This window comes from Acipenser ruthenus, chromosome 8 (genome assembly GCF_902713425.1).
Source record: "Acipenser ruthenus chromosome 8, fAciRut3.2 maternal haplotype, whole genome shotgun sequence".
Taxonomy (NCBI): Eukaryota; Metazoa; Chordata; class Actinopteri; order Acipenseriformes; family Acipenseridae; genus Acipenser; species Acipenser ruthenus.
The window spans coordinates 7,638,140-7,652,897 of record NC_081196.1 but is presented as its reverse complement, the minus strand read 5'-3'; the positions used below and the strand labels follow the sequence as shown (position 1 = coordinate 7,652,897).

The window sequence follows — 14,758 nt, the reverse complement described above, 5'->3', positions numbered from 1 at the left end:
GATGTTATGACTGATTGCTAATCACATTGTGGGGGGTCGGTTTATGTAAAATTAGGTCGAATCATGTCATTGAAAAGCAAGAAAATGTAATGTATGTGAGTGTTAAGCCACACAAATATTTATTATAATTTTATATGCCCTTCAAATGTCAACAATCTGCAGCCAATAAAGTAGATTATACTACTTTATACATCAACAAAAACACAAGAATATGTACATATATATATTTATAACTTTGAGTGAACTAGAAAACGTCAAACAATGCCTTCTGTTTCCTTCACAAATATATCACAACTGCAACACAGTGTTTGATGTATTAGTTACGTTTGAGATTTTATCCAGTAAAACCCTGACCATTTCAATTATAGTGGCATTGCGTCGGTCACTATTCAAATTAGGTCAATGCCAAAACAGTATGGTGTGGGAGCGATGCATGTGCCAGAACCTCACATGTGTGCCTTTTACAGTGCTGGTACAGTAGCTCTTTTTGTTTATATATATATATATATATATATATATATATATATATATATATATATATATATATATATATACAGTATATGTGCTGCACTCACTCACGTTTGTTTGCCCCTTTTTACTGAGACCCAACATACAGAATTGCAGTTGACGTGCACTTTTAGTAATACAAAAATTAAACAAATCAAATTAAAACACCTAGCTCTTATTCCAGCACTAACTAAAACATACACCCTTCCTAGTAAGGGGCGGATACGTCGTTTACCCGTATGAAACAAACATAGGTTTACAGAAATTAACACAGCACAGTACCTACAACGTGACCGCTAGGACACAGAGTACCTCTTCCCATGTCCTACTCAGCAGCCTTGAGCATACGGACTGCTGTCTTTTTTTATTAGTCAGCTGTTATCATGGTTTTTTTTTTCCTCTGGCAGATGAGTCTTAAAAAGTACTTGAATCCTTAAGCTGTTTGTTCTTAGAATCTAGACTATCAAGCTCTTAATGCAGGTGCAGTAATTATTGAATTGTCAACAGAGACAGCTGTCACTTCTGATCATGAGCTGCTCATAAAATAAACAAAGTGGGCTTTCTTTGGAGGGATGAGGGGAAAAAAAGGTATTTTTCAGCACCTGCCTCCTTCAGATTTCCAGGTTTATATAAATGTGCTCAATGGTTTCATGCCTCATGTTCAGCTGTTTATGAAATGAGAAAATTAGTGATCTGGTGGCACACAGCAAATTTTAAGTAAAGCCCCCGGACCTATTGACCTATTACCACGAATGCCCAATTGAGACATTTCATCTCAATGTATCTGAAGCCATCAGCTTGTAAGATATCATCCTTCCGCAAGCGCCCATACAACAAATAAAGAGGAAGCAAACAGCAAACAAAAAGGCTGTGAGCCAGGATGGATACACTTCAAGGTGTGCCAAACCCTTCTTAACACTTAATAATGTAGACCAAGACAAGAGATACATTTAACCATTTTATGAAAATTGCACAAGCCAAATTAAATGAAAAATAGATGCAAACAAATTGAAAATGTGCAAGAGTTACATGCAATGAAAGGCAAGTAATCCAAATGGATTGTGAAGAATATTTGATGGTATAAAAAGCTTTGGCCTCAGCTCAAAATTACTGCAAGTGATGGGTGAACTCATGCGTCCCTGAACTGAACAGCTTCCAAACAGATCTACCCATTCGTTTTTACTATCCTCAATGAAATCAATTTCTCTTTACCAATAAGATACAATAACAACTGCCCAGAGTAAGCATACTGTTATATAGGGACAAGGAGTTGATAGCCATTAGTTGCAGAAGAATTCCTTTTGTGCCTCCCATCTCTACCAACTGGAAAAACATAATGCAATACTGCTGTTTAAAATATGCAAACACAATTCATATGTGAATTACAGCTCACTGGCTGCAAGGGATTTTAGTGCTGCAGTAAATATATGGTAGATCCTGGTGCTGATGTGACACAGCCTTGAGAAATTTCTTTGTATGAGATAGTCTGCATCAGATGGACGTGATGTTCACTATGCACAAGACAGACAGACGGACACGATCACCACAAAACGGTCCGCTAAAGTAGCATCCTAAATTAGAGACAGACTGTTGTTAATTCTGGCTAAATAAACCATTTGACCAGACATGTCAAGTATCCTGTACTAAGTGTGAGACTCATTTGTTTGCATATTATCTCACTCTCTCTATCAGCCTTGATATCTCACACATTTAAAAAAAGCAATGTAATATATATTACAATGTGTCCTACAAATCTCAGTGTAGGATGTGAAGATTGTAAGAGTATTAGAAATCCTGTGTAATTGAACAGGAGTGAGTGCTGCTGCCCACTGCCGCTTCATGAGTGCTGTTCCTCCCCAAAAAATCATGTGTGGAGCTTATTATTAGTCTAGCAGTGCTTCTAGAAATGCATCACAATTTAACCCAGAGCCCAGAATGGACTCTGTTTATTAATCTCTCATTATTGAACAGTTAGGAAGAAATGTTTTAAGTAGCATAAACAACTCAAAGTGTTGAATCGGTAAGGAAATAATTTGCAGTTTCTCATGCCTGACGGCACTCGAAACAGTTAATTATTTTTACAGATTCAACACTTATTGTTGTTTATTTCCAGCTGCTCTGCGTGATAAACTTGTATGCATGTTCTGGCTGCCTACTAAACTGGCTGTAAAAAGCTGACTTGATCTTTCTGCGAAGTGGCTAAATGAAACCATATCTGCTATGGTATATTGTCTTCCCATTGACACTATGGTTGTACAAACCCAATAAATGCATTCATTCTTCATGTCATATAAAAAAGAAACAAATACAAGCCAAAAATGTACATTGTCACAACCTGTGCTTGTCCATGGACATGGATCTACAATAATACGCACATCCACACTGGTCATGAAATGGTCAAGAAAACTAAGGGATTTAGAGAAAAAGGATTTATGTTGATTACGCCTGTATACAAGTGTACTTTGTGATAGTCAAATCCTAGCAAAGCACAGTAATCCACAGAGAAGTATTAACACTAGAACCACCACAGCAGTCATTTTGACAGTTTGAGGTTTTGAAATTTAAATTACTCTGCGTGTCTGAAAGTTATGCAGTTGACCGTTTATGACTTTCCCTAAATACATGTATTAAATACCTTGACCGCGCTTGAAAGGCAGGATCGCGAAAATAAGGAATTTATAATCTCGCCCACCTAGAACTGTCAAAGCAGTCATTATGACTGCCTTTTACCATACATGTTTTTCGTATATATGCAGTACATCCTCGCTATAACACCCTTCATTATAACGAACCTTCGCTGGACCCCAAATAAAAAAAAAACCTAAAAAAAGATAATATTGTAACGTATGTGAGGTCTGTGAAGTGCAGGAACGCTTGGAGTAGGAGGGACTGTGTTTCACATCGGTCGAACAGCCTATGGGCAACAGGCACGGACCACACGACTAACTGGGGCTTAAGACAAGTGTGTTTGTTGTTTTTGTGAAGCAGAGAGAGAAGCAAATAAACAGAGACAGAATAGTCTCTGTTAAGTCAACTTTTTTGTCTTAATAAGAAATGTGCGCTGTGTAACTATGCCTCTGAAACGAAAATAAAGCTGGACACTATATTGATTGTTTGAAAAAAGTAGTAATGCAGACATATCTCTATCGTGAATATAGGTTGTCAAAAAGCACTCGTTTTTTGGCTTGTTCAGCAACCATGCGGCAAAGCAAAACTGATGAAAAAAATATATAAATAAGTAAAAAAAAAAATGAGGATCTTATTAAATTTTCATGTCGGGTTGATTTGGAGTTAAAACTCCAATTTGTGATTCTTGAATGTTGGATTAAGATTTGGTGCACTTTGAAACGATTCATGTCAGATTGATTTTGAATAAAAGTTTTAATTCAGGATTTGTGCTTTTTTTTTTTTTTGGTACTGCGTTTTAATTCTTTAACGAATTGGATAAAGCAAAAGCAGAATACTGTATACATGAAATGAACAGGTACATGTAATTCTACTTGTATTCACAATCTCATCTCATTAACTTACGCCAACAGTTTATCCTTCATTTTGAGTGTCCTTTCACTGTAACAAACCCCTCGATATAACGAACAAAAGGCTTGGACCCCAACAGGTTCGTGAGGGTGTATTGTACAAGCCTGTTGTTATCTCTACCCCCACTGAGCTTACCTCTGCAGTGCCCGCCGCTTTGCCTGTATCGTCTCCTGCAGCAGCTGCAGGCATGCCAACGATGCCAACTGCTTCATCCGCAGCAGGGACAGCGACTCCAGCTGCATCGCCAGCACAAACAGGCATTCAGGAGCCTGGGAAAGAAGACACTATCTGGGAAATTATAAATCCTGTTGTTGATGCTGTGGGAAGACGGGCTGCACAAAATGTTTTGACTGAAACCTTAGGTCCCACGCTGTACGCAAAACGCAACGTCGACAGCACTCTCTGTGCATTTCATTTGTTGATCGATATGCGAATGCTACACCACATTCAATGCTGTACTGTAGCAGAGGTATATAGGTTACAAAATGATCACTGGCAAAAGAGTTGACGAGAAAAAAAACAGCCTGGTTGGAACATTGAACAAAGCAAGAATAGAGCTTCCACCATCTGCACGAAACTTGCAACCACAGCTGTACTCCAGTACAATTTTGAAACATGTGTAATTATTCTCAGCTCCCTTCATACATCAGTTGCCATCGGGACTGTTGACAAGAAAAAAACAGAGACTGTGGATTTATACAATGCCACAAAATATGGAGTGGACATTTTCGACCAGTCAGGTGAGTTACTCATCATGTCAGTACTCAGTGAAAGCCGCTTATCGCTGGTGGCCAGTTGCTGTATTTTACAATGTACTGGACCTGGCAGCTATCAGTTCCTTCGCTTTGTACAAGGAATGCATCGGGGAAAATATCACTAGGAGATATTTCATCTTTTAGCTAGCCACAGAGCTTTGGCAGAAACATTTCGATCAGAAAACTGCAAAGCAGCAGGCAAATGCAGCTCAACCTGGATTCAGTGCTGCACCCAATGACACACACAAGAGAAAAAAAATGCTAAGTAGCTAAATGCAATAAAAATAAAACTTCAGATATCTGTGCCCAATGTGAAAGAGCAGTATGTGGTAAATGCACAGGAAATGTTGAGAAGCGTTGGGTGCTACTTTAGAGTCCGTTTCCCTGGAAGCGCATTTGCATTACATAATGGAAATTGAGTTATTTTCTTTTGTTATGTTACTTTTAAAAAAAAATTCTTTCATTTTTTACAGTTTTGTATGTACATATACCTGTTTATACACTAGTTTGTTTTGAAATGTTAATTTTGTTATATTTTTTATTTTTTTTGAATATGTTAGAAAATAAACCCTTTTATATTTAATTGTTCATTTAAATAAAGTGTTTCGGCTGTGCAGATGTTTGATATGATGTGCCTGAATAAAACTTTTGAGATAATTTGTCTTTCATTTTAATATTGAGGTTGTTTAAAATGTAGCTGTCATAATGACCGCCGGCAGCGATTCTAGGTATGAGTATAACTGCGGCGGTTCTAGTGTTAAAACAACAGCACTTCTTAGGGTGTATTCAATTGATCTTAACAGTGCCAAATCTAATTACAGCCCTCACTGAAATCATTTAAAAAGGACTCTTCAAACTCAAAATACACAAGATAAAATGTCTTGCTATATAAAATACCAGAAACCCTAAATGCAACATATTAACTTCCTGTTTTAGGAAATGGCTGGTAAACATGTGAGCCATAGTAACATTGACGTTTCCAAGGCAATAGCTCCTTGGCCAAATTTCCATGTAACATGCACAATCAATTTTAACACATTCATTCAAGCTGTGGGAGTTGTGTTGGTTACTATTGAATACATTACAGGACTTGATCAAAGAACCACCAAATGTGCCACAGCTGCTGTAAGCGGAGGGTTCTTTCATTACTAAATGGCTTAAGCCCTCAAAACATATCCTCCCTGTTACTATGCAGCATTTTACAGCTACATAAGAAGGCTGGTCTTTTAGTTCTCTTTAGTTTCCTTTCCATTTACCAGTGAATTCCTTCTCAATGATGGGTGTGGCAAAATAGTAAAGGACAATGGTACATGAACTTCAAACGGACCACACACACCAGTGGAATTATGTAACCCTAGCAGCCACCCCTGTAAATTAGCAGGGCTAAGGCAACAGCGTAAACCTTAGGCTATGTTCTCACAGCCTTTGGGACACCAATTACCCCCTTAACTGTGCGTACAGATAAACTGGAATTGAAAAATTCTGCACTAAGTTAATGCACTAATATAACTTTTATATTACAGACTTAATGGATATGCTGATGTGTTGACAGTGCACATTTAACATTAATCACAGCTTTAAAAGAAAACATCCATAGGAACCATTAGATAACAGTAGACATCAGTAACATTAATTTATTTGTATACAATATGTCAACTAATTGCACAAGTAGGGAGAGAGGGCATGTATAAATAATGGCTGGATATACTGTCTAGCTGCTGTTTGACCCTTACGTGTAGAGATAGATGTTCCTGGATTTGTCGAAAGCTTTCAGCCAGGATCAATAAACCCATCCAAACCTCTTTAATATGAAGTAACAACCAAACATGCCATTTACACAGCAAAAAAAAAGCACAAAACGACTACTACATATTTTCTTAATAGTTGTATTTGGTTTGTAGCAGTAAGTACAGCATTTTGGTAATAGGTTGGTAGGGATTGAATTAAGCATGCTTTTCTAAGGGTTTGTAATGCATGTAGAGCTGTATTTATATTGCACAGCTTACGTTTTTGTGTACTTTCCCACAAAGGACTTTATTTAAGTGTTGTTTATTTCTGCAGCAATTATTAGAGACAGCAACACAATGTTCTTATCAGAGCTCAATGCCAGGGTTCATTTAAATCCCTGTGTGTTTGTCAACCAGGAGAGAAAAGTTGTACTTGTGCTACTCTATTTGATAAGAGCACATTTGCTAAATGCTAGCACAGGATGTTATTTTTTATTAAGAGACCTTTTATCTTACTGGTTAGCACAATCAACTATTTAAGTGTCACTTCTCAGAAATAGAATTAAGAAACATTTTAAGACAGTCTCGTAGGAATAACTACATTAGCAGCTACATTTAATTTAGGCTAAAATGAAACATGAAAACAATGGTACAGCATGTTAGTTGCCTATTAGTAGCCTATTAACTCTAGAACTGCCACGGCAGTCATTTTGACGGTTTGAGGCTTTCAAATTTAAATTACTTTGTGTGTTTGAAAGTTATGTGGTTGCCCGTTTATAACTTTTCCTAAATACATGTATTAAATACCCTGATGGTGTTTCAAAGGCAGGATCACAAAAATAAGGAAGTTACAATCCCACTCACCTAGAACCACCAAAGCAGTCATTTTGACTGTCTTTTACAATACACGTTTTAGTTTTGATTATAATCTACAATACTGTATTTTTTTGTATATACAAGACTGTTGTTATCTCTACTGGACCTGGCAGCCATCAATTCCTTCGTTTTGTACAAGGAATGCACCAGGGAAAATATCAGTAGGAGAGATTTCATCTTGAAGCTAGCCACAGCGCTTCGGCAGAAACATTTCGATCAGAAAACTGCTGCAGCTCAGCCTGGATTCAGTGCTGCACCGACTGACACATGCAAGAGAAAACATATGTTACTTTCGTTTTAAATTTAAAAATAATTTCGTTTTTACAGTTTTGTATGTACATATACCTGTTTACACACTAATTTCTTTTGAAATGTTTATTTTATCATCATTTTTTCATGTACTGCTTTTTATATGTGGTATGTTAGAAAATAAACTGTTGTGTTTAATTGTTCATTTAGATACAGTGTTTCGCCTGTGCGGATGTTTGATATGACATGCTGGAATAAAGCTTTTTAGTTGTACCCGATAGTTTAGCTTTCATTCTAATATTGATGTTGTTTAAAATGTAACGTCATAATGACTGTCAGCGGCAGTTTTAGGTATGACTATAACCGTGGCGGTTCTAGTGTTAAAAACCTGCCACAAACTGACAACCACATACTGTAGTCCGCAAGTGAGCATGGCAGCAGTGTGGAGTAGTGGTTAGGGCTCTGGACTCTTGACTGAATGGTTGTGGGTTCGATCCTAGGTGGGGGACACTGCAGCTGTACCCTTGAGCAAGGTACTCTAGTAAAAACCCATCTGTATAAATGGGTAATTGTGTGTCAAAAAATAATGTAATTGTATGTAAAAATAATGTGATATCTTGTAACAATTGTAAGTCGCCCTGGATAAGGGTGTCTGCTAAGAAATAAAAAATAATAATGATAATGTTAACCTAAAGGATCAATTATTAACTCCTACATGGGTTAATATATATATATATATATATATATATATATATATATATATATACACACTAACCCCTGTGTAACTTGTGGAGACTGGAAGTTGCCTCCACCAGCAAGGGCCTCTGTAATCTGGAGTGTCACAAACTGTTAAAAGGAGAGATACTTAAGCTATGGGTTGGGGAACATACCTGTCTCCTCCAATTGCACTGCAATATACTATAGGCCAGTGGGAAAAAATTACTTATTAGTGTATTGCATCTGTCAAACTGATACAGATGGAGATTTGCCTAATTACTATTGATGTAGGTCATTCCATAGAGTCTAGTAAGGCTAATGGTAGACATCAGCAAATTGCAAAGAAAAAATGTCTTTGAAAATTGTGCTCATTTTTTTGACTCATAGTTTGAAGGGATTCAAGTGAGACGAGATTTCTAATGGTATGTCCCTTATTGGTGTTTTTTTTTTTTCACCTGTGTTATGTGAGGAACTGTCATGTGTTAAGAGACAACAGGAAATACATCTTCACAAAATAAAATAGTGTTTTATTGTAAGTGTTGTTTTCTACAATCTCGGCTGGTGCTGCAGGGTGGAAAATAAAGAATTACATGTAACATTGACTCAATGTGGTAATTACTCTATAATTAGGACAAATTGCAGTGCACTGGGTGAGAAAATCCCTCTGCTTATTCCATGGGGACTCCTCAGAAGCACTGCATACGGAGATTGTTTTCTGCTATTCATTATGGAATCTAAATTCCACTGGCATGATCTACCCGGGTCAGAACCTGCCCGGTCAGGACCCGGTGTCATGCGGGTTGGGAACACGATTTCACACTGCTTTTGCTAAAGCAGGGCTGACCTGGATGACGGACGCAAGTAAACAATGTGCATTTCAGTGCCCCGGAAGCAGCTTGTTACAGACGCTTCCTTCCAAGCTTCTCTGGATTGAACCGTCTGCTCAATGTTGATTAGAGAAAATGTTTCTTCATCCCTGCTGCAATCTGGCTCAAGCAACAAAAATATGGCTAAACAGAATAAACAGAAATGTTCCTTTAACCCGGTTAGCCAGGAGCCAGGAGTGCCTGTGTGAAAGGGGCTTAGGAAACAACTATAACTATACACCATTGAAAAATGACTGTAACTCGTAAACACTTTGTAATCACGTGCATTACTGTACTTCAGTGTATGCTCAGCGGTGCTCTAATTAAGCATTAAGGCACTCAACAGATGGGTTAACACAAAATCACAGTACCTTGTGTTAAGTGATAGGACATGAGGTTCACCTGAGTGCCTCTAATCCCCCAAACAATGTGTGTATCACATGCCACACCCTGGAGTGTTTAATTATGAAACCTTTTGAATATGTACACAGTACATAGCTCTATTGGACACAATGACTAACCAGTCTTATGCACAAGCACACGTCTCAAAAATGGGTTTGATGACCATGGAGGCTCATCAACACCGGAGAAACACTAGCATGATCTTTCCAGGGCTGACTTGAAGGCAGACCGCGAAGCCTCAGTTACCACTGCTTGTGCAATCTCTGTTCTGCATTGACATCTTGTTAAATTTGATGTTCACAATCAGACTGGACTGTTTGTACAAAAAGCTGATGTTTTTCTGTCAGATTATTCAGACCATTCTAGTATCCTGAGCATGATTCCATCGCTGAGCATCACTGGGCAGGAGTATCTCTTTTAACAAGAGCCAGACAACCAGAAAGAAGGGTTCAAAGACAAAGCAGAATTCATGGGAGGGTCTAGTTTTGCATATTCTTATTTTGATTCAATAATTAAAACTTGATTGAATGACTGCTTAGGACTGAGAACCATACTTTTACTTCCTGGAAAACTGTGCTGTGAATCAATTTGCACTGGGAAGAACAGCTGGGGTCAGATTGAAATTCAGATGCCCTGTCTAGGAACACCTGTACACCCACGCATCTGTAATGGCTGTGTAGCACTGGAATAAAAGGTAGTACATGGTTTCCTTACATGGCTGACAATGTTTCCTTTAAAGGCTGCCAGCACTATACAGTAATTCCATCTTGATATACTGCACGACAGTGTCTGCTTGCAATGGAGGGAAGAGGAGATCGTGAAATAGTGTGTTCATTGAACACAGGCTCTGACACAGAAAACTGGCGCATGGGAATGAAGTAATCTTAGTCTACCCGTAATAATAGCCAATCTGGGTTTCAAACCCAGGAATGTAGCTTGAATACCAGACTCAGCATTAATCATAAAATGTTATTGATAATTTCTCAGTAGTAGCCACAGTCAATGCACAAGTAAATGCATTCATTATTATTATTATTTTCATATGAATAGGAAAGTTAAGATGGAAAAGAAAATGTCAAGGTAGCTTCAGCCTTCTGTAGTATATTGTAGTTTTAAGTATAAGCAATAAGGACAGGGTGCTTCAAGTGTACAAGGAGATAACAGTGTTCAGAGATGGAGCAGAGGAATGTGTACTAGCTAGGAGGAGTGTTGCCTTCAAATACACTCAAAGTGTTTTCTAGTTATATTTGCTGTATTATGATGAACGCGCTTTGGTCTTTCTCTTTTAAAGGTTGTGATTTTAATTTTAAAAAAAGTGCCACTTATATTGCAGTGTAGGCAATGCAAGCCTTTGTGATGTCACTGTATATCAAAAAGGGGACAGTGTCCAGTATACGGTTTGGTTTGTGTTGTGTGGAGTACCAGGTGCTCTCTACGGACTATTGGAGCTGCAGCTACAAATTATGTAAACAATAAATATTGATAAGGACAGGAAAGATATAGTGCTTTGTCTATATACATACCCCTTACAGCTACAATACTGTATAATTATTAGAAAAGTAATCCACTGGCCTATCTGCATCAGGCATTGGGCACTGTGATTGTGTATTGTAAATAAGAGTGTAGTGATTGTATAAATAAGAACATGATTAGTTTTAATAGGGAGCCTGACACTGTGTGTAGCAGCCTGCCTGCTGTGTTTAGTTGCGGGAACGTGCAGCGTGTGTTAACCAGCTGCAAGCTCCACATCAGCAGGTAGGCATGGTGCAGCAGAGCGCCAGGAATAAAAGGGTCTCGATTTCACAGGTCAAGGCTGCTGTAAAGCCATAGGGGTCAGAGCACTACTGCTGCCGAAGCACCAGTCCGTCTGTGCTGCTGAACGACTGGGATCAGGAAATGAAGCGACCACCTCTAATGGTGATCATGTGTATATTCCTAGGTCGGAGTTGGGTGAACTGCATCAGGGATGGAGTTACATACTTGCCAACATTTGGAAACTGTTCAACGGGACGCTTGTCCCCAGGGGTGGTGGGGGGAGGGGGGCGGTGTTATACACATGGGAGGGGTCATACACAAAAAACATTCTATCATATAATAATAGACGTATCCTCTCAACTCAACACCACACGACCAGCATGACAGTAAACACAGACACAATGAAGTGTTCTTACCTTTGTATATCGGTAAGTTAGTGATCAGCAGGTGTGTCAGCTGCACGAAGAGCAGAGCATGTGGTTTTCACTAACTCTACTGTGCAGAATAATTTTTTTTTTTTACTATATGTAAATATCAGGACTTTCTTCCTGTGCATCGGGACGCGGGATATTTGCTAGCAAATTAGGACTGTCCCGACCATATAGGGACTGTTGGCATATATGGAGTTAGTTTTGGGATAGTAGATCCCACCCAGTATAGCGGACAGGTGTGTAAGCAGGACCTCTGTTTATTAGGAGTAGCGCATGCCATTTTCACAGCACCTTTTATTCTATAGTTTTTGTACAGTGTTTATTTTCCTTTTCGTACACTATGTTGTATGTATTCCGTGCACTACCATGGCTGGTAGTGTCACTTGAGCAGTCTGAATATGTAAATAAAACCTGTTCGCTTGCAGGGTGTATCAACTACAACCTCTGTCTCGATCTCTTGCTTGACACTCAGCAATGAATGGACATACCCACACGGCTACCCTGTTACACTATATAACAAAACTCCTCAAATACACAAACAAAGCAGTATAGAAAATAACATTACCTGAATGTAACTTTGAGCAAACAGCTGACATAGAGAGGCGGTTACAATGATGATAGGAAATAACATACTTTATAGACCTAGTCATGCATCAAAAGGATGATATGTATATGGTAGCAGATTGCAAAGAACAGAGGTCAAACAAAACAATAGATTTGACAGTAATCTGTTATACTGGTAAACTGTTTGATTTAATATAAAAATAATATCCCTGTTAGACATAAAAGGCCTCTAGTATGCAAATAATATAAAAGCAGGCTCAAATAGACTTTGATTAGCTGTTTCAAATATAGTTGCAATAGAAGACATCAATCAACCTATAAAATGCAAAACAGTTTATAGGTATTGCAAGGGCTAGTTCTCTTCCCCACCACTAGTATGAGACTAGGATATGGAGGCATGCATTTTTAAACTAATCTTTAGAAATATGTGGCAAGTCTTTTTTGAACGTGCATATGTGAACTCGAAAGGAGAATCTCTGAGTATCTTACTGAAGTGAAGTGCTTGGTTAAGCATGCTCGAGAGAGCATTCAGAAAGCAGGGCTGTCACTATGATTACCACAAGCAGAACAAGTTACTACTGGCCCCCAGGATCATGAACCTGGACCTTATCATGTGCTGTGTAACCATGTGAATGACAACAACCTGTGAACATCTTCTGCCTCAAGCAAACATCTCACCCTGTGCAGCATTCCCTGCAAAATGAGCAGCGAATAAGCAAATTCAATTTCAATTCCAATCAAAGCAACTAAAAATGTGGAGGATTTTTCTTCCTCCAGTATATTTCCTTTGAAAGTTCTGTGATGGAAGCCCAACAATATGTGTATATATATATATATATATATATATATATATATATATATATATATATATATATATAGTATTGTATTAATTAATGATGACTTGGCAAAATGTTACCAATAGGATGTGCAAAGTAAGTTATCAACACCTGCCATGACACGTAACAAACAATGTCGACAAATTGCAGGTCTCTCAGATTATTTGTCCAGTCTGTTGGGCTTGCTGTCCTGTTGGATGTGGTTGGAGGAATGCAGTGTATAGGGTATAGGTTACCCTTAGGCACACTTTGTGTCTATGAAGCAATAAAGGTAAACATGTACAATAAGTACCTTGCAGCCACTCAATATTTCACTGAAGAAAAAATTCTATTGTGGTTAAGGTCATTTTTGGAAGGGCTATTAGCATATCCTGTCACTTGACAACATGGCTTGCACAGAAAACACATGGCACAATTTGTGAAGTTTATTTTATCAGTACTAACAATGGTTTTGATGCCCAGCACTGGACTGTTATGGGGGGGGGGGGAGTGGAGGCAAGCCATGAGGTGGATAACAGGTTGTAAAGTAGGGTGGAATAATTATTATGCATTCTGTGTGTATTGACAGCGAGTGACTGTGTTACTAGTTTACATTTTCAATAAAAGCAAAATACACAACACATATAAAATCACACATGTAGCTTGAATATAAAAATGCAAGCATTGTAAATACAGGAGAAAAGCAGTAACCCTTACCTTGTTCCTTTATCACTCATTATCAGGATCTCTGTGTTGTTGCAGTCTTACTTCTGAGGGCAGCAGAAGAGATTAGCAGATGAATTGCAAAAGGATGCAACCAGAAAAAATGAGGTATGCAGCCAGTCAGTCTGTAGACCAGTCTGTAGCAGCAAACACGGGTGATGCTCCAGCTATTCTGCCCTCTCTCTCTCTCTCTCTCTCTCTCTCTCTCTCTCTCTCTCTCTCTCTCTCTCTCTCTCTCTCTGTGAATAAAATCTAACAGTGTATGTACTATTGTTTAAACACAAAAGGTAAAATGTTCCTCTTTTATATTACAGGGTTGGTATTGTTGCCTCGTTGTGTAAATCCGGATTTGAAGATTAAAGCTTGTGTGGGTTAAAATCCTGGAGATTATTCTTATAAACAGGGATCCTCCATCAAGGCTCTGTTTCAGTGCTTTCCCTCTTTAGCTATTTCACTGCCTCTCTCTCTCTCTCTCTCTCTCTCTCTCTCTCTCTCTCTCTCTCTCTCTCTCTCTCTCTCTCTCTCTCTCTCTCTCTCTCTCTCTGCCAGAGAGTGTTGCTGAGGATAAAAGCATCCCTCCCATACAACAAAGAACCACCCTCATTTGGCTTAAAGCTACAATGCTGGGTAGAGGCAAAAATCACACAAGTCCTCTGTTGACCTTAGGAAAGCACATTGGGAAGGAGTATCTCATGCTCATGTTCTATGATGTATCTTATTATTTGAATTTCTTGTCATGGTTCTATATGTAACTGCCAATAAAGGGCTCTATTCACAAAGCTTTCACTTGTGAGTTATTTAAAGTAATGACTATATCCAGAACAGCATGGTATA

At 38.4% G+C, this 14,758-nt stretch overlaps 1 protein-coding gene across 4 annotated transcripts in view; it reads right to left on the bottom strand.

Annotated features, from left to right (window-relative positions):
* The window catches only part of LOC117972795 (beta-arrestin-1), a 58,628-nt gene extending 43,870 nt beyond the window's left edge, over positions 1-14,758 (bottom strand). For all 4 annotated transcript variants that reach the window (XM_059028351.1, XM_059028353.1, XM_059028352.1 and 1 more), the window contains exon 1: positions 13,919-14,758. In XM_059028351.1, coding sequence (XP_058884334.1) covers positions 13,919-13,938 — 20 coding nt within the window. In that variant the 5' untranslated portion in view covers positions 13,939-14,758. The remainder of the gene's footprint in view (positions 1-13,918) is intronic.